The sequence below is a fragment of the Typopeltis vanoorti genome, chromosome 6, assembly GCF_054136105.1.
Source record: "Typopeltis vanoorti isolate ZY-2024b chromosome 6, IOZ_Tvanoo_1.0, whole genome shotgun sequence".
In the NCBI taxonomy this organism is placed as follows: domain Eukaryota; kingdom Metazoa; phylum Arthropoda; class Arachnida; order Uropygi; family Thelyphonidae; genus Typopeltis; species Typopeltis vanoorti.
The window spans coordinates 160,722,628-160,743,945 of record NC_143554.1 but is presented as its reverse complement, the minus strand read 5'-3'; the positions used below and the strand labels follow the sequence as shown (position 1 = coordinate 160,743,945).

General features: G+C 37.0%; 1 protein-coding gene across 1 annotated transcript in view; it reads left to right on the top strand.

Moving 5' to 3' along the window:
• The window catches only part of LOC150106170 (glutamine and serine-rich protein 1-like), a 237,667-nt gene extending 228,887 nt beyond the window's left edge, over positions 1 to 8,780 (top strand). Inside the window, exon 8 of the mRNA XM_090394635.1 lies at positions 8,317 to 8,780. Within this exon, the coding sequence (XP_090250761.1) occupies positions 8,317 to 8,367 (51 nt within the window). The 3' untranslated portion in view covers positions 8,368 to 8,780. The remainder of the gene's footprint in view (positions 1 to 8,316) is intronic.
• The last annotated feature ends 12,538 nt before the right edge of the window (positions 8,781 to 21,318 follow it).

Genomic DNA, 21,318 nt, shown 5'->3' with positions numbered 1-21,318 from the left:
CCCAGCCAGACTCAATCTGCTAGTGGACTTGCTTTCAATTATCAATAGTGTGACAGTAAATCTCCTTCCTTATGGTCCATGGATAGGTTCCTAGGCTTACTGTGGTGCTGGGATAGTGTCCGAGGTAGCCCTGGTGTTTCATTCCTGAGCAGAAGGATGTTCATGGGTCTCCATAGTGATTGAAGAGCTCTGTTACTGAATCCACCTCCCCTTGAGTATGAATAATTTTTGATCATCTTGTATATCAGGGGTTCTCACCAAGACCCAACCAGGTTCAGAAACTGTAGCAACATCAAATGAAAACCAAAACAAGAAACTGAAAACATCAGAGACAGCAGCAACAGCAACAACAATACCAGCATAGTTAATATTACACTCAACTGGTGAATGCACACTTGAAAATTGTCACTCTTCTTCATTCAGAAGGGTTTGGAAGGGTTGGCAGTATCTCCAAAATCTGTTTCAAAAAAAAAAAAAAAATCTCCTTTCAAGGGGATATTCTGGCAGACACAGATTCAATCACAGCATCTCCTCCATGTAACATCTATCAGGAGAATACCAATCATGGTTACCCCATTAGACTTTGAATTATTTTCAAGGAGTAATTTCAGAGAGGGATCTCCTTAGTGTTCCAGATAATGATATCTACTCCAAATGGAAGACCAAGGAGTGACAGCCATGAGGAGAACACTCATACGTAGGGATGGTCACCTGGTTCCCACCCGAAAAACCAACAACATCTGTGAAATCGAGATATCTAAACTGCCTAGTTAGGCCTTTCATCCCTTTATGCTGCTTTAAATGTCAAAAGCATAATCATTCTCAAACTGCCTCTCATGCTCTGTCATTTGTGCCAGTGACAAATCATGAAAACATGAACTGTAAGAGCAACCAAAACCAAAATGCCCTAATTGTGTGGGAGATCACCCTGCATATTTTGAAGCATGCTAAAGGTGGAAGGATGAAAAAGAGATTTAAAAAAAATAAACTGAGCTATGGTTGATTTCATACCAGGAGGTGAGGTAGTGGTATTCCACAAAGATAGCAAAATTTTGTCATAAACATTTTTATGCTAAGAAGGCAACCATCAAGAAAGTGTCTGTAAGGAGTTTGACCGCATGTTTTTAATCCCATTTTCTCATAACTACAATATCCCTGAATAGTATGATATGTTGCTGTCTCTTTAGAATACATAAAAGAGAAAAACCTATGTGAACTCACTCCATAGGACATGCCAAAAATGGTTCCACTACATTAAAATCCACTAATTAGAAAATCATGATAATAATAAAATATAATAATTTTTATATTTGAGGATGGACAGTGGCTATCTATAATTTGCAGGAAAATACCTAGGGTAAGGACATGCTCCATTTTAACACCCTCCTGTCCCTGACTCACAGGGACAGGAGGGTGTTGAAACGAATGGCAAGAAAAAACAGACTAAAATCAGCACAGATCATCTGTCATGAGTCCAGAGTGCCAGTAACACCATGGTGAGCACTAATACTGTACAAAAAGAACTCCATTTACTGGGTTTCCACGGAAGAGCAGTCTCACATGAGCCGAACATCGTGAACATCACACAACAAAGAAAGAAGGTGACTTGTCTGACCTGATGCAAAGAGCATGGGAATTGACAAGTGGAAAGCGGTACTGGAGCCTGTTTCTCCTATTTCCAGTCTGATGGCAAGGTGTGGGTTTGGAGGCAGCCTGCTGAATGCTTGTTACCACAGTAAAGTTTGGTGATGGAGGAGTAATGGTGTGTGGGGTGCATTCAGCTGGTTTGGAGTGGGACCACTGATTGTTTTCCATCATTCCATGAAGGCAGCTTGGTACCTTGATATTCTGGATAATCAGGTGCTGCCTAAGATGTCATCACTGTGAAGTTTTTATGGAATGGACCAATGTTACTATTAAGATGACAATGCCCCCATGCCACAAAGTTGCAGCTGTTATGGAACAGTATGAAGAGATGAGTGTTAAACAACTCCCCTGGCCTGCACAAAGTCCTAACGTCAACCCCTCGAACACATGTGGATAAAATTGGAGCAGCGATTGAGGTCCAGAGCAGCATATCCTCGATCTTTTGCTGAACTCAGTGCTTCTTTGATGTAGGAATTTAGAAAAACTCGACCTGATGTTTGCCACACATTGGTGGAAAGCCTCTTTCAAAGCGTGTAGGAGGTGATTGAAGCCAAAGGTGGACATACTTGATATTATCATTCACTTGCTGGTATCAATTGTAAATTGCTAAAGTGTCTGGACAATTATTGGTAGATAGTGTATATCCAACCTACATATTAAAGACAGTCATGGAAAAAGATAACTATATTTAATTTTATTTTCAGCTAAAATAAAATGTAATATAGTTCTGTAATTAAATATATCACTAATCAATATATATTCCTTTATTAAATTTTTTTCTCACTCATTCAGTCTATCTCTAAAATTATTTAAATACAACAGCTAAAAATTTCACTTGATCAGTATACTTGAATTTGTCTTCCAGTTTCCTTAATGCAGATATCTTTCAGTTTTCTGAAGTGGGCATGAAGAATAATCACTCAAACAATAGGAATACATTAATTGAGCAGTTCCAAATGCATTTCCAATACAGTGACTTTTTAATCATAGATTCCATATTTCTCCTTGATATATATATATATATATATATATCACTTGCTTTTCATTAAGCACAAAATATTCGTATATACAAAATCTGGATATATTATACTGTACTTTAATTATCAGCTCCAGAGTTCCGTATCGTTGGAGAGTAATTAATGATGCATATGAAAACTTTCCTGAGATTATTGAACTTAACTCGGAAGTTTATTAGACAACCTCTTTCAGCTTTCCTTCCTTGAAGGAAAGACTACTCTTGTGAACTTAAGCTGTTTTGCTTAAGTTCAGTTTTAAGTGTCATATTTTTTGCAATCAAAGTTAACTTGCAGAACAGTGCAACTTCCTCCAACAGTAAGTAATGAGTGCTTGCAAATGGATTTGGATTTTCACAGCAGAAGCAGTTTGTATGCACTTTTGGTCTTCATACTGACCCAGAACTCTGACTAGGACATGCATTAATCCTAGTTGCACTAGAAGCCAAGTTTTTTGGGCTCATATTTAACAATAAACTTGGCATTTAGTGCAACTGAGAAAGCAAAGAACATTTGTGGAGATGCTCTACAGATGCTCTTGGCTTTGTTTGTATAGAGCATTGATAAGATCAAAACTAGATTATGGGTCCCACTTCTATTCTTTTGCCAGAGAGTGTACCCTGCAATGGCTAGACCCCATTCCGAATTGCAACTGGAGCATTTTGAATTTGAAGATTCTTAGTGTTAACATGGATATTCATCATCGAAGAATCAACTGCTTCTCCTTTACAACAGAATTTTCTGCAAAAGTATATCTGGATCACTGGCAAAAGACAGTATTGCCTTTTGCCAGATATGGATGCTTTGTTTGTACAGGGCATTGATAAAGTCAAAACTTGATTATTGGTCCCAAGTCTATCCTTCTCTTAGGGTGAGTAACCTGCGATGGCCATACACTATCAGGGCATCAAAATTGCAATTGGAGCATTTCAAACTTCACCTATTCCTAGTCTGTATATTGAAATGAATGATCTTTGATGCTTCAACTCAACAGTTGTCTCTGTTATATCAAACAAAAATAAAATCCCTGCCAGACCACCCCATGTGGCCAACTGTTTCACATCCACTATGAAAATATGGGTATAACAGACTGCCATAAAAACTTTGGTTTGCAAATAAAAGCTCTCTCATAAACTCTAGATATCAGGGAAAACAACATAGCACAGACACCACCACTAAAGATACCAATAGCATTTGTACTTACCGCCATGCAGCATTTCTTTCTGTAAGCTACCAAAATATCCCATCCCTCCAGTTGTCTATCAGTAGCTCTTTCAAGCACACAGAAGGGAATACTCTGATTTTGTGCCTGTCTACACGGATAGTTCAAAATCAGAGGATCTAGTGGGATCTGCATTCCACTAGATTAATGAAGATGAGGCGGATGTGGAGTGAAATGAAGAGAATTGGATATATATGGAAGAATGAAGAAGACGAAAACAAATGATGTTGGTATGAAAAAGGTAAAGAAATCTGCGAGTGACATTATGTGGTGATTCAATTATTAGAGGGGTGGTAAATGAGAAGATATGCTAAGTTTGTTTTCCGGAAGGTAAAATAAATAGAGTGATTGAAGCAATGGATATGAGGACTACATGAACAAAGAAGTTCATAGTAGTAGTAGTAGTAGTAGTAGTAGGGACCATTGACTTGATTATAACAAGGAGAATGTAAGATTGGATATCAAGAGGTTGTTAAGATGGATAAAAGATAATAGTGTGATAGGAAAGGTAGTCAGTGTGTTGTTGAATATGACAGTGATGAGATGAGGCAGAGAGCAAGAATTATGAATGATATGTTAGCAGAAATTTATGAAGAAAAAAGGAGTGCAGGTTGTTAATGTGTGGAATGAGTTTGAAGGAAGAATTGAACTATATAAGAATGTTGGGCTGCATTTGAATGATGTTACTTTGAGAGACTGCTGCTGGGAAAAGGAGAGTAACAAGTGCAGAGAATGAATCTGAGCAAGTAAGAAGCATTGTGAAAGAGAAAGAGAGCAAGGGAAGGAGAGATTGAAGCAATGCTTATGAATAAATTAGTGGGTAGTATGAGTATAGAGAATGAGAGAACAGGTCTGCAAGACAAACAGGGAGTATCAGGGTGGATAGGGGAACACAGTGTGAGAAAGCTTAATACTCCAAGAGGATCTGAATGTGGGTGTAGACAAAAAGGGAGGGGATGACCTGGGATGTAGTGAAAAATATTTGGATTTGAAGAAGGTTCTGGTATGAGTAAGGAGGAAAAGAAATGGCTTGAGGAAAGTATAGAGAAGTCACGTCTAATAAGTAGTATCAGAAACTTGTTATGGATCCAGGAATGACCTGTTATGTTTAGATACAAATGCTGGAAGTAACAGAAACAAGGAAAATTAAACGGTTGTATTAACTGAGTTTGTTCACTCAAAAATTGTTGGATTACGTGAAACATAGTCGGATGAGGATGGCATCCTAACAGGAATAGAGAAGGAAGAGTGTAATGGGTGAAGTGGAGTTCTATTGATGATAGAAAAAGAGTTATATCCATACGAGATAGAGATGCAGTAGGGAATTAGTAGTATTTCTTTCGAGGCAGTATGATGTGAGATAGAAGTAAATAGAATGAATAAATTAGTGGGTAGTATGAGTGTAGAGACTGGGAGAACAAGTGTGCAAGGGAAATAGGGAGTATCAGGGTGGATAGGGGAACACAGTGTGAGAAAAGTTAATTCTCCAAGAGGAAGATAGTGACCAGTAAATGTATAAGCAAATTACCTAAGCAAATGAGAAAATAATCATTATGGGTGATTTTAATTATGGCAATATAGACTGGGATGACAAGGTAGCAACCAGAAGTAAAGAAAATTAGTTTTTGAGTGACATCTACATCTGGCAGTATGTAACAGAGGTCACACAAGGATTGAGGGTCTTGGATTTGATCATCTCATCAGAGGATGTTATTATAAAAGAGCTTTCAAATCTCCCTCCATTGGTGAGAGTGACCATGAAGCGATTACATGAGTGGCTGTCAACCATGTGAGGACTTCCGTCAGAAAAGGGTATAAGTGGAACTACAAGGCTAGTGATTATGAGAAGCTCAGGAATCAGCTTGTAGCTGTAACATGGAATGAGGAGTTGGGTGGAAAGGAGATCAGTGCTGCTTGGGTGATATTCAAGAACTATCTAGTAGAAGCAGTGTCTAAATGCATTCCAAAGGTTAGAAAGTTAAACAAGATAGGTGTGAAATATGTTGAAAGTTTATTTTTCACCTGGTTAGACTATAATAAATTTAGTTTATCCTTTATCCAAGTGTGAGCAAACAAAGTTTGCAACACAAGGAGTTGAGAGCTTGATCCACCTTTGCTGCGAGTTGCCCGGTGTTGTACTACCTTACCTCAGTCCTGAAGATATTTTCAGGCATTTCAGTATGAACAGCAGTTAACTGTTCATAATGAAGCCAGAAAAAAAAAAATCCTTGAGACTTCTTTCAAACTTTGTTTGCTCACACTTGGATAAAGGATTAAACTAAATGTATTAAAGATAGGTGTGAAATGGAAGAATGAAGAGATTAAGCATGCAATACAGAGAAAAAAGGCATTATGGATTTAACATAAGAGGAGTGGTGATAACGAATTCCATGAGCAATACAAAGAACAGGCAAGGAGGGTGACTTGGTTGGTAAGGGTAGCAAAAGTTCAGTATGAAGAGCAGTTAACTGTTCATAATGAAGCCAGAAAAAAAAAATCCTTGGGACTTCTTTCAATATGTAGCAAAAAAAAAAAAAAGCATGATTATTTAGGATGGCATTGATTGGAGAAAATGGTATAAGGACCACCCCTACAGAGGTTATAGTTGAGATATTTATTGAGCAGTTCATAAAGATCTTTCATCTTTGTGAATGTGACATCATGGAGAGTTTGGGAGCAGTGGATGATGAGAAGAAAAGACTATCTGTGACTGAGAAAGAGGCATATAGGAAAATAATCCAACTTGATATTAATAAGGCTGTGGGGGCTTGATGACATATTATTATTACGTGACACCTCCAAGGAGTCCAAAAACTCACCGAGGGAGGTCACCCACTCCACAACTCTCCATCACCGCTCAATCAACTAACTGCAACTACCACCATCATCCACACCATCTACCACATACCACCACTAGTATTTTCACAGACAATCACAAACATCCATACCTATGGCAGGATTTGAACCCCCAGCCTTTTGGCTGGAAAGTGGATACGCTAACTACTCGGCCAACCAGGCTGGCAATATCACCACGTATTTTGAAGAAATGTGCCAGGAAGTTGACATCTGCCTTGCCTTATTGGGCTGGAAGGAAGGCAAGATTATACTGCTTCACAAAAGAGTTGATGGGACTCAAGCATCAAATTATAAGCCAGTCTGTGTGTCAAGTGTTGTGCTTAAAGTGTTTGAAAGGCTGGTGAGAATCAGATTCAGAATTGAGTTGAATTGACAGCAATGGTATTATCTTTGATGGATAGTACACATTTGCTAAAAGGAGGTCATGTTTTTGTAATCTATTACTTATTACAATAAGATGACAGCAGCCTAGGAGATGGATACACAGTAGTATACTTAGACCTTGCAAAAGCTTTTAATTGATTACCGCATGATAAGTTGATAGTCAAATTAGAGTGGATGGGATTGGTATTAGACTATCGACAATTTTTTTTATGTTGGAGCAATATCCCAAAGGAGGAAAGTCTCTAGTGGTGTGCATCAGGGGTCTGTTTTAGGACTATTGCTGTTTAACCTGTTTGTTAAAGCTAATGGGGTAGATTTGAATGGGGGTATTCTGTTTGCAGATGATGCAAAGTTGGGATGAACTGTGAGGAGTACAGCAGATGTTGAGGCCTTACAAGATGACTTGGATAGATTGAGTGAATGGAAATGGGAATTCACATGATCCTTATCCACTATCTCCTCCAGACCACTGTCACAATGAATTCTGACAGTGGTCTGGAGGAGACTGACTTGTAGAGGTAAGAAGATTCTGGTTGCTTTGTATAAAGCCTTGATTAGTCCAGATATGAACTACTGTGTACAGATTGGTTTTCAAAGCGATGAAGAGATATTGGAAAGGGTCCAAAGGTGATTGACTAAGGTAGTTTATGGTCTCTGGAATGTCTAGTATGAAGAAAGGTTGAGAAAATTCAATTTGCTGAGTCTAGTGGATAGGAGGAAGAGGAGTGATGTGATAGAGATGTACAAGTTGGTAAAGGGTTGATATAGGATTAATGTTGAAGAGGTTTTTCATAAACTGGTGGGAGATTGGGGGGGGGACAAGACGTCATCCCTGAAAGCTGTATAAGGAGTGAGAAACAGGTTTTTTGCATGGTGAGTTGTGAATGATTGGAATGCATTGCCTGGGAACAGTGCATTCCAATCATTGCCTGAGAGCGTGGTGTCTGCAGAAAATTTGAATATGTTTAAGGCATGGTCATACGCACAGCTCAACGGTATGTTGAGCTGTGTGTATGACAAAAGGGACCTTCTAGATGAGTCTGTGACTCAGTGGGGTCTTAGGATGATGATGATAATAATAATAATAATAATAATGTTAATGAAATGCTGTAAATTATTTCATTGAGTAACTGAGTTTTCATTTATTACTTGAAATTATTCATTGCTACATAATTAAAACATTTATGTTTTCAGATGTTCCAGGAGATGATGGAGTTGTGGAATGCCTGTGATAAATTTAGGTGACAATATGACTGTTCCGTGGACAAACAACCATGTGTCTAAGTGATGTAACAGATGGACTGCCCCATATTATTTTTAACTGTTTACCTTTGCCCAGAGTTAACCATCATATAACTGATGATGCCTCTAATATTGCAGCAACGTGCAAAGAGTGCAACCAGGTTGTCCTCTTATGCATTTTTCTGTAACAAGAATTATGTATGTACTGTATACAAGAATCCATGCAACATTATATGTTTGTGAATTGTTTATAGTAACAGCAAATCTAGTTTTGCAAATAGGGCTTTCTGCTAGTATTGCACAGTGTAACCATAATGTAAATCCTTTGTTTATATTTATACATAACCAAAGCAACACTTTGTTACATATTATAAAGCATACAGTAATGGTATCTCATTTGCATTACTGATAAGCTAGTAAGTATCCCAATCAAAACATTATTTGTGGTATTTAATACATTAGCCTCAAGAAAGAAATAAGGGGAAAGGCAAAAGTGGATCAAGTTTTTTAACTGTAGTTAGTACTGAAGATAAGAAACGGCTGAAAAATTGTTTCAAGTTCATATCTTATGTTGTAGATCTGTATCAAAATGTAAGTAGCAGTTATCTCTAGTCTATATTTTTCACTAATTTTAGAAGTTTAGATTTGTTTTCTATGGAGGTTGTACTTCCAATTTCCAGGTTTTCAGAGTTATTATTTACATTTTGTTATTGTTGTTAGATGCATTTAATTAAGAATTTATTATATCAAAAGTGAATTTATACATGGGAAAAAAATAATAAAAAAAAGACAAGTTGAGATTTATACAAAAGAGTTTATTTATGGTAAGGAATTTTGTAACCCGGACTTTTACAAAATATTCCTTCCATCATCTGGTCACTTTTCAGTACCATCTCAGATTTGCCCCATACTTTCAAAATGATCGATCTGTATAATAATTTATAAATAATACTAGTAGCAAGTAGTTTTGCTATATTTCATAATGTACAATAAGTATTTGCAAATTTTTTCAGGTTTAAAAACAATAACCTGTTTGTTAAAGACATTAGCTAGAGAATAGAAAATATTATAAAAAAAAGACAGACTGCTGCCTGGTAAATATTTAAGACATATTTCAGAATTTATTGCTTTCCATAGTAATGTTGCACAAAAGATATTAGCACTAACTTGTTACTTGTATCTTGTTCAGTATTCTAGTATTAAACAAACTGGTCACAACCTTATCATGTGATATATCTTAAAAATGCTTGCAAGCATATAGATTAGTCAGATAGTGTGCATAGCATTTTAATACATGCTTGTAGTGCCATTTTATTAAGAAATTGCTGTTGATACTTTTAATTTGCCTTTATGCAAAGTTATTTTTGTGACGTTGAATTTTATATTAGTTTGTTATATTATAAAATAATTTTTGTTTGTGTATTTTAAAATTTATATAAAAATTTCATCGACCACAAATGCTTTATTTTATGTTAATACATTCTGTGATAATATTTTGTAACGTTTTTTTTTGTTATAGCAGCTGTATATTAAAATAACATATCCTTAAAAGACTGAAATATTTAAATCTGGGATTTTTATTGACAATGCATGATTTAATTACAAACACTTTGCCCTATCAAGTACTATACAATTCTACATTTAGTGAATGAATTAAAACTTAATCATATTATATGTAATTCTAAAAATGAAGTTCATTGTTAATTTATCCATCATCATCATCAAATTCATGATATATATCCTTAAGGAGTGTACAAGATATTAGGATAAGTACTCTGCAATAAGATTACATTATTGTTTACTTCCTATCAACAGGTTTTCTCCAAATTGTTCTGTTATGTGTCAGATCTTATATTTTGGTCTTTGAATGCAATTTGAACTATATCAAACCAGCCTGACTCTTCTTCTTCTGGATCTTTTGCTCATCAAGCACCTCTTCTTTATTAAGCAGAAAACATGAAAGCATGCATTCTGCTACTTTTTCATCTTCCATTCTATTAAGTGATGATACCACCTTAGATTATCTCTGTTCGCACATTCCTGAATGTTAACAATGCCAAGTTCCTAAAATCTTCATTTTTCTCAGACCTCTCACACCTGCTTCTAACTCAACTCTCAGATTCATTAACTAAAATGGTTTGTATATAGATAGTTTAGTGTTCTAGCTAATTTCTCTCTCATTCCATATAAACTTATTCACTTGACTCTTCTCCATACCAACTTTGCTTATGTTGTTCTGTATTCCATATTTAATAATCTGTCTTCACTGAAAATTGTGCATAAGTAGATGAAATATTTTGCTTGTTCTATAGATTTTCATAGTTTTGGTCTTTCTTTTTGTTGATTTTCATGCCAAATGTGTTACAGCAGTCATTCAATTTAGTTAAGAATCCCGAAGATCTGTGCTGGATTTATTTAAACGTATAGCATCATTTACATAAGGAAAAGAGTCGAGATTAACATCCCCAATTTTCTTATCAAGTTTAATGTCACTTTTCTTCATATATGGGATGAACAACAGTTGAGTTAGCATGCCTTACACCTGATTTTGCATCATACCATCTTTCTGTACCTCCTTCAATTTTAATTTCTATTAACTTAAATGTTGGCTGTGTATTGCTCTTTATAATATCTGTTTACACCATATGATTATAGCTTACATTTTCCCACTGCACTTTAGCTTACTTACTAGAAACTGTTGATATGCTTTCTTCTTTTTCAGCACTGTCTCTTAACTTATTGAGCTAACCATGAAGTTTGGAATTTTTTACCCTTGCCAACATCTCCATCACATGCATCTCTTGCAGAATGATTTCACGTTTTCTTCAGACTCTGCCACTAGCCTCTAAGATTTCCTGTATACTCTTGTATCCTGAACAAACATGAAAATATCATTATCAACAGTAATAAACCAGTCATTACTATGCTGAAACATAGTAATGACTAGTCTATATCCTGAATAGAAATTCAGCAGGTAACTGAATTATTATTATTAGCTTTGCTCTTTCCTCTACATTATTTCTAGGTGTCCGCATTTATTTCCTACTCTCCTGCTTACATATCAAACAAGAACCAGCTTTTCCTTTTTTGTCTTTAGGTCAGCTGCCTTTTTTTTTTAGGAATCTTTTAAAATATTCCTCCACTTCTTCCTTAGTGGATCTTTTTTGTGGGATCATAGACACAAATCAATCTAATTGTCTGGTTGCCCATTTTAAAATTTGCCTACACCACTCAATCTGCTTGCCATGTAAGAAAATTATCTTTGTGTTTAGTGTTCAATACTATAGCTACTTAATTATCACACTTCAACATGGCTGCCATAATTGCTGATACAGCAATTCTCGAATGTACTCACTCCCTGAATACATTTCATAACTGAAGCACTGATATAGCTTGAATTGCATTTATTATTCTGTCTCTGAATTCATCCAGAGAAGGTTTTGATGTGTAGACGAGTGTTTTGACATATTTCCATTAAAAAAAAAAAGTAACATGGTGACCAAGCAATTGATCCATTTTTATGGGAAGGCATTATTTAATGTGGTTCTCCAACTTGCTGGAAGATGGTGTTCAAAACATTTAACCTCTGCAATTTGGGAATGAAGAAATTCTTCAATATGACAAGATAACTTTCTCCATTAACTGTTGATTCTTCAAAGAAGAAAGGGCCTATAATGTGAAAAATTGATAAAATAAAAAATATAAATACAAAAAAGAAATCAGATTTAAATGAATGAAATTATTATAGAAAAATTTTAAGACTTGAACATATGCCAGCCTGGTTGACCGAGTGGTTAGCGTATCTGCTCTCCAGCCAAAAGGCTGCGGGTTCGAATCCAGCCGTGGGCATGGATATTTGTCTGTGAAAATACTAGTGGTGATGATGGTGGTCGGCGGTAGATGGTGCTGACATAGATGATGGAGGTAGTTGCGATTGGTGGAGACGGACAGTTGTAGAGTGGGTACCCTCCCTTGATGAGTCTTTGGACTCCCTGGATGTGTTGTGTAATAATAATAATATACAGAGTATATATATATATATATATATATATATATAAAATAATAAGTCAGTTTAATTCTGTCTCTGTAGTCTACTGCTCTCTCTCAGCATGTGTTTCTCTAACCAGTGTGACTGTTTTTTAGAAAAAAACATAAAAAGTTTCTGAGTGGAACAACTGTTACACTTCTGTACTAATTGGTCTATAATTTCCTACCTCTGTGTGGAGCCTTCTTTATGTAATGAGACTAGCTTGTCCTCTTTTCCACTATCTCGAGACTGTGAGTGGTGAGACTTAAATAGCCTGGTTAAGATCACTGTCATCTTTCTCTTGCACATTTTCATAATGATGCACAGACTGATATCTCATGCAATCCCATAGCTGTATTCCTATTAAAATTTCTTAATATCCTAATCACCTCCAATTCATATAATACTAATATCATCTAATATCCATAATCATTCTGATAAGTATGAACAGTATGCAAGCTGATACTGTTATCCCTATATACCACTTAACCATATGGCATTATTATTATTATAGAGGCAGAGTAGAGCACCTTCCCGTGATGAGTCCTTGGACTCCCTAGAGGTGTCACATAATACTAATATTATTATTAATTTCCTAACCCACCCACCCCCCACTGGAGTCACAAGACTCATCATGGAAGATCAACACTAGTGAACACAGAGTCTGTCATACCACTCCTTAAAATCATCCACAGTCTGCACATTCACCACCCTCTCAGGCAATGCATTCCATGCTCCTACCACTCTCCATGCAAAAAACTTACTTCTTACCCTTTTATTCACTACTTCCTTTTGCAACTTCCATGGATGGCCTTTTGTCCTTGTTCTTTTCCCTCATTCTACCATATGAAAAATATCTTCAGTGTACTACTAACATCCTTCCCTTGCAGTTTCTTATGCTATGTCTCTGGCCTCCTGAATTTATCATAATCACCTGTTTTGTAGCTCCTATGTAACCCTTCTTAAATGAAAATTCCACATACCCACTTTCCCAGTCAAGTTGGCATGTTCAATCTCCAAGTTGGGGGGCGGGGGTGAACAAATGCTCTGATTTTGAATGCTGAATATTGGAATTGGTGAATGCTTTGATTCACTAGTTCAAACAACTTCAGACTCCAGATCCCTTTCATCATGCTGTTTAAGTTAGTTATCTTTTATTAGCTGTATAAATTATTATTACTTTTACTTTTTTACTATTATTACTATTACTTAACATCTCCAGGGACTCCAAAGACTCATTGAGGGAGGGTATCTACTCTACAAGTTTCCATCTCCACCACCCACCAACCGCAACTACCTTCATATCTACACCAACACCATCTACCACTAACCACCACCATAAGTATTTTTATAGACAATCACAAACATCCATGCCCAAGGCGAGATTTGAACCGCTCGGCCAACCTTGACCTGGTTGGCCGAGCGGTTAGTGTATCCGCTCTCCAGCCAAAAGGCTGCAAGTTCGAATCCTGCCGAGGGCATGGATGTTTGTGATAGTCTGTGGAAATAGTAGTAGTGGGCGGGCAGTAGATGCCATTGTTGTAGTTGTGGTTAATTGTAGTTGGTGGATTGAGCGGTGTAGACAGAGAGCTGTAGAGTAGGTTCCCTCCCTCGATGAGTCTTTGGGCTCCCTGGAGATGTCACGTAATAATAACAAATTTCATTTCTTTCTCCTCTCTGATGTGCCCTTTCATCTTTTCAATATCTGTTAATCTGTATTATTAATATATATATTAGTATACATTAATATACAAAAGAACATGCAGGTAGATTATTATTTCTCTACCCCAGAAACATAGGGATAGAGAAATAATAATACTTTGGTCAATATGTTGAAACCTCAGATTGTAGGCATTAGTGAGACCTGGCTATCAGAATCATACTAACTATTGACCGTAAAGGGTACAGTATTTTTAGGAAGGATAGGAGGGGACATACTACTAATGATATCGGATTTCATGTAGCACATCAATTATATAGTGGAGTGTTGCTTCAGACCTGGTGGATCAGTTACTAGTGATGAAGAAATGAATCACCAAATGGAGACGATGGGCGTGAATAATGGGAGATTTTAATTATGTAAGTATTGATTGAGTAGTAGTAAAATCTCATGAAAGAATGAAACTGAATTTATTGAGCTGTTGCAAGACAAATTCCTCAAGCAGCATGTGGCAGAAGTTCACATGCTGCTTGAGGAGTGTTAGATTTAATGAAGAGGTGAGATTTGATTATAATGTCAGAGTTTGTGTAAGTTAAAGACATAACTATTCTGTCTCTGGTTGTAACAGTGATCATGCAGTACTCACTTCGAAAGTGACTAAGTTTATAAATGTTCCATTCAGAAAAGGTTACATGCTGAACTATAAAGCAGAAAATTATGACCAACTTAGGAGTATACTGAGATCAACAGAATGGTATTGGTTGCTGGATGGGAAGAATATCGACAGTGCATGGGAAGCATTTAAAAAATACTTAAATGATACGATATCAGAACATGTCCCAAGAGTTCGTAGAACAAATAGGGTAGGAGTCAAATGTATGTGTAATCTTATTAATCAAGCGATTTGTAAGAAACAGATGATGTGGAAGGAATACCATGTGCATAAAGATGATGTCCATTATGAAAATTATAAGCAGCAGACTAGAGTACTTGCCACTGTTGTACAGAAAGCTAAGTCAGAGTATGAAAAGGAACTGGCTCTGCAAGTAAAAGACAACCAAAAGAATTCTATTTATGCTGCTAGTAAAAGAAAGAATGAATATGAAAGAATAACTCTTCTGAATGCTGATGGTGTGAGGATGACAGATGCAGAAGAGGTTATTCAACTGAGTGCCCCTTTTGCTTAAATCTATCAACCTGGTATATACAACATTGAGTTCACTGCTATCTCTTCACTGAATGAAGAAACTGAGGTCTATGAAAAGGGGGTATTAAAGTTGTTGCACAAAGTGAATAAGAATTCAGCAATAGGGACTGATGGGATATCAGTGGGTGCTGAAAGAGTGTTTAGCTGAACTCGTTGTTCATTTCACGAGGCTGTATAATTTGAGTCTCAGAACAGGGAAGATTCTGCAGGAATGGAAAGCATGTGTGGTAATCCCATTGCACAAGGCTGGTGCAAAGACCGATGTGTCCAACTATCAACAATCAGCATCTCAGGAGTGGTGGGGAAGATTTTGGAAAAATTGGTTAGAGCTTGCATTTGGAAATTGGGTTGACAGTAAATCTCTACTTTGCGATGAACAGTATGGGTTTACTAAGGGAAGATCATGTTTAGCAACTTGCTCAGATTCTATAATAATGTTACCATTGAACTTGACAAGAAGAATGGATACACCATGATACTTTTGAATTTTGCTAAGGCTTTTGACAGAATATAGCATGGAAGACTGTCACATAAATTGGAGAATATGGTTTTCGATTATTATTATTATTATTATTACAGGTATCTCCATGGAGTCAGACCCAAACTATCAAAACAATATCTATCATACCTGTTCTTGAATTCATTTACAGACAAGGAACTAACAACTGAGTCAGGGAATGCATTCCACTCATTCACCACCCTCCAGGCAAAAAATCTCGTTCTCACACCCTTGTTAACCACACTTTTCCTTAATTTCCAGGGATGACCTCTTGTTCTTCCATCACTATCACGCAGCTGAAACCTTTCCCCTGCATCAATCTTATAAAAACCTTTTAGTAATTTAAATGTTTCTATCATATCCCTGATTCTCTGCCTATCAACCAACCTCAGCAATCCACAAGCTCTCGATGTATTGAGCATTTTTACATCACTTGGCTAAGGTCCTCTCATAATCTGATTTAGCTTTTCTTACTATGCTGGTACCTTCCTAGCTTCAGCCTTGTACTGCTCATGGGTGTATTGATCGCCTTTCTCCTTGTAAATTCTCCATAACATTTTCTTTTTTTTGCAGATCAAGCTTGATACTACTACTCATCCATCTAACGCCTACCTTGTTTGTTTTCCTGACCATGGGGACACAATCAGATATTGCCTTCCTCAGATACCCGCTGATTTTATCCCATGCACTGCAAACATCTTTCCCCTACAATATGTTCTGCCATGGGACTGCTGCAAGCTCACTCCAAAGCTTGTTATAATTGCCTAACCTCCGAGAGAAATCCACAGATTTTGCAACCTCCCAAGTCTATACCACATGATCGCTCTCACCAATTGAAGGTAACTTACTTATGTATATATCCTCTGAACCAATGACCAGGTCCAACACACTCACACCACGTGTCCCTTCAGTTATGTGCTGTTTCAAGTAATTATCTCATAGAAGATGTATGAATTCCATTTCCTTTTTGCCACGTCATATTTCCTCCTTCCAATTGATATCACCATAATTAAAATCCCCCATAATAATCATTAACCCTGCATTAATTTGCTGATGCATGAATTCAATATCACCCCCTATACCCCCCCCAGGCCTATAGAAGCAACCAACTGTATATTTGGTTTTTTTGGTCACTATTTCACACCAGACCGCCTCAAATGTACTATCATTCACATGTCTATCATCTTGATATACTACTTTCTTTGGCTGCAATTCATCAGCTATCATCAATAGTACTCTTCCCCCCGTTCTATCTTCTCTATCCTCCCTGAAAATTATAAAATATTAGCGTGAATAAAAGGATGGCTGACTGACAGATAGAACTAGTGGTGTACCACAAAGATCAGTCCTTGGTCCACTGTTATTTAATCTATACATTAATGATATTGGGAAGGATTGACAGGTAACATCCAGCTATTTGCTGATGATGCAAACATAGGTAGCAGGAGCATGAGTAGCTAGTTAGTAGGAGCCCTCCCTCGACGAGTCTTTGGACTCCCTAGAAGTGTCACGTAACAATAATAATAATTTCCTGACATGGCTACCAGGAGATGCCCAACCCTGTCTGTCCTGGACCCTATTTCTCCAGTTTGGACATTGCAATATGATGATGCTTTCTTAACTAAAGGTATCTGTTCATCTTGTTCTTTGTTTTCCTCGTGCTCTTTTATCGAGTCTTTTTAAGAATACAGTCATTTTCCATTCAAAAAACATGTCCTACCCACTGCAACTTTTTGAACTTTATTATTATTGTATGGGCACCTCCATGGAATCCAAAGACTCATTGCAGGAGACCCAAACTATCCACACAATCTATCATACCTCTCCTTGGACCCATTAACAGACAAAACACTCACAACTGACTCTGGCAACCAATTCCACTCATTCACAACTCTCCAAGCAAAAAATCTAGTCCTCACACGCCTACTAACCACACCTTTATTCAGCTTCTAGGGATGACCCCTTGTTCTGGCCCTTCCAGCCAAGTGCTAAAACATTTTCGCTACATCAATCCTATAAAACCCTTTAAGCAACTTAAATGTTTCTATCTTATCCCCTCTTTTTCTTCTATCAGCCGACTTCTGCAATTCATGTGCTTTCAATCTATCCTCATAGGGAACATTCCACTGGCCACTCACCATCTTGGTCACTTGCCTCTGAATCTTCTCTGCTGCTTCCATATCTCCCAGGAGACCAGACTTGAGCACAGTAATTCAGATGTGGATGTATCAAGGCCTTATAAAGAGGAATAACAACTTCCTTATCTCTACTTGTTAATGTTTTCTTCAGTGGCTTATGAGCTATCTTAGTAACCTTACCAATATGTCCTCTAAACTTTAACTCTCTGTCTACCACCACCCCTAAATCTCTAGCTTCCTCTGTTTTGTGGAGAACACCATCAATGTGATACACAGCTTGTAATCTGTTTAACCCAAAATGCATAGCTTTACATTTCTCCACATTGAACTGACACCCATTATCTTTTGCCCATACTGACAGCCTATTCAAATCGTCTTGCAAGCTTTCCACATCACCTTGATTAACTATTACTCTGCCTAATTTTGCATCATCAGCAAACAACTGAATATTTCCTTTCAAATTATTTCCTATATCATTTATGTACAAATTAAACAGCCATGGTCCCAGCACTGAACCTAGTCACCTGTTTTTTGCCTTGATTCTGTCCCCTCCATATACTGCTTTTTGATATCTGTCCAGCAGCCACCCTCTTATCCATTTAACCAATGTCATATCCATCCCCATTTGTTCTAATTTATGTAACAGTGTTCCATGTGGTTTTCTGTCAAATGCCTTTGTAAAATCCAGCAGAATCACTGTATAGCCACTTCCTTTATCCAACTCTGCTGTTACTCTATTATAAAAAAGATAGTAAATTACAAAGGCATGGCTCTTCACGGAGCCATGTTGTCCCTCATACAGTATAATATTTTTATCCACTCAATCTTGAATTCTCTTTTTGAACAATTTTGCTAGTACTTTTATCATTATACGTGCATATGCTAACTGCCAACCTGGTTGGCCAAGCAGTTAGCGTATGCACTCTCCAGCCAAAAGGCTGTGGGTTCGAATCCCACCTTGGGCACAGATGTTTGTGATCGTCTGTGGAAATTCTAGTGGTGGTGGTGGCCAGCGGTAGATGGCTTTTGTGTAGTTGTGGCCAGTTGGTGGATTTGAGTGGTGGTTTTGAGTGAACCCAGAAATAGGGTTCTCTATAGGGTTGGTATAACTCATGGTTGTATCTGATCTTCAAGAGACCATTATTATGCACTGGGCCATAAATTTGTCTAAGAATTTTCTTTCAAAAGTTGAAATTTGATTTGCTCTTACTGTAAATATCCAGGTTTCACATCCATAGGCAACATTTGGGCAAAATTTCAATTTGTATATTTGTACTTTAGTCTTCCAGTGGATATCTTTTGAGCTGAATATACATGAGAGATAGAAAAAAAGCTGGATTACCTTCTTTATTTGATTCTACACTTTTATCGCCTCATTTGGTTGGCTTGTTATCATTACTAAATTGTGAATTGTGATTGTTTGACTATTTCTGTTTCAGTGTCCCCAATTTCACACTTGTATTAGTTAACTGATTCTGCCTGGTATTGATCACTATTTTAGGTTTCTGTTGATTATTAACCCTATCTCATATGCTGACTTTACTAGTTCTAAATATCTTTCTTCTGCTTTCTGTTTGGTTCTTGACATGATTTTAATCATCTGCAAATGCTATAATCTGCAGTGGTTGAATAATGTATTCCAGGGCTAAGTTAAGAAGTATTGGAGCTAGTCTATCTTCTTGTTTTAATCCTTGCTTGAGTTATTAGAAAGAAATCTGTTAAATTTGGTTGACTTGTTATCATTACTCCTAAATATTTGAATTGTTCCACTTTTTCTATTTCCATGTTCCCAGTTTCACACTTGTATTATAACTGATTCTGATGAGTTAACTGATTGCATACAGAGTTGCACATGATTGGAATGTCGTACCTTAGAATGTGGTGTCTGCAGAGAAGAGTGTGTTTAAGGCACAGTATAATGAGCTGTATGTGTATGACAAAAGGACCTCCTAGACGAATCTTTGACTCCATGGGATCTTGAGATAATAATAATAATAATAATAAATTATTCAGAAATTAATCCTGCATCTCTGAGTTTTCTATTGTTAATCTTGCAAGCCTGCCTAGTGTATCTGGTATTACAAAGTGTATCATATCAAAGTGCCAACCTGGCTGGCCGAGTGGTTAGCGTATCCGCTCTCCAGCCAAAATGCTGCAGATTCGAATCCTGCTGTGGGCATGGATGTTTGTGATTGTCTGTGGAAATACCAGTGGTGGTGGTCGGCGGTAGATGGCGTTGGTGTAGTTGTGGTCAGTTGGTGAATCAGGTGGTGGAGACAGAGCCTGTAGAACAGGTGCCGTCCCTCGATGAGTCCTTGGACTCCCTGGAGGTGTCAAATAATAATAATAATCTTGTATAATTTTTTTCTATGAATGCTGTCATTTGCTTATTGGAAACCAAGAAAAATCTGATCAATATTTATAACAAATTCCTAGAATTTCTCCAATAATTGTTTATATGTATCTGATCAGTTGTGAATTTGCCTTTCCTGAAACCTGCTTGGTATACACCAATTGTCTTCTCCATCAATGATTGCCAGCCTGGTTGGCCGAGTGGTTAGCGTATCCGCTCTCCAGCCAAAAGGCTGCGGGTTCGAATCCTGCTGTGGGCATGGATGTTTGTGATTGTCTGCGAAAATACTAGTGATGATGGTTAACAGTAGATGATGAAGGTAGTTGCAATTGGTGGAGATGGAGAATGGTTGAGTAGGTGCCCTCCCTCGATGAGTCTTTGGACTCCCTGGAGGTGTTATATAATAATAATAATAATGGGTTTAATTTGTTCTTCAGAACAGATGTAAATATTTTGTATGTTGTACATAACAGGGATTACTTCTGTAATGTCTCACAAACTGTTTTGTGATTCTTTATATATAGCAAAGGTTGCTCAATTGGCAGAGCCTCTGCTACTAATGGCTCAACAAAAAGTTAAGCAAGTTTGAGCACGGTAAGTAGTTGGAAGGGGTATATCGTTCGATGCTGTTGGCATACTCTCCCTCGAGTCTTTGGACTCTCTGGAGGTGTCACATAATAATAATAATAACAATATATATATATATATATATTGGGTAGATCATACTCTTTCTCCATTCTTTTGGCATTTACTCTTGGTTCCATGTGGTTAAAATAAATTCATATATTTCATCTTCTAGTTTCTTTCCTCTTCCTTTCAGCAACTCCGTCAGATTTTATCTATTCTTGGAGATTTGTTGTTCCTGAATGAATGTACTTTGTTGCTAAGTTCTTGTCTTGTAGCTCTACAGATTCATCTATAGTAGGAGGCTTACTTTGTTGATAAGTTCTTGTCTTGTTGTAGCCCTACAGATTCATCTATAGTAGTAGGCATATAATTTTGAGTTGCTGAAGTGATGTTTCTTTTCAGTAATTCGTGGAAATATTCTCTCCATCTGTTTTTTATTTCTT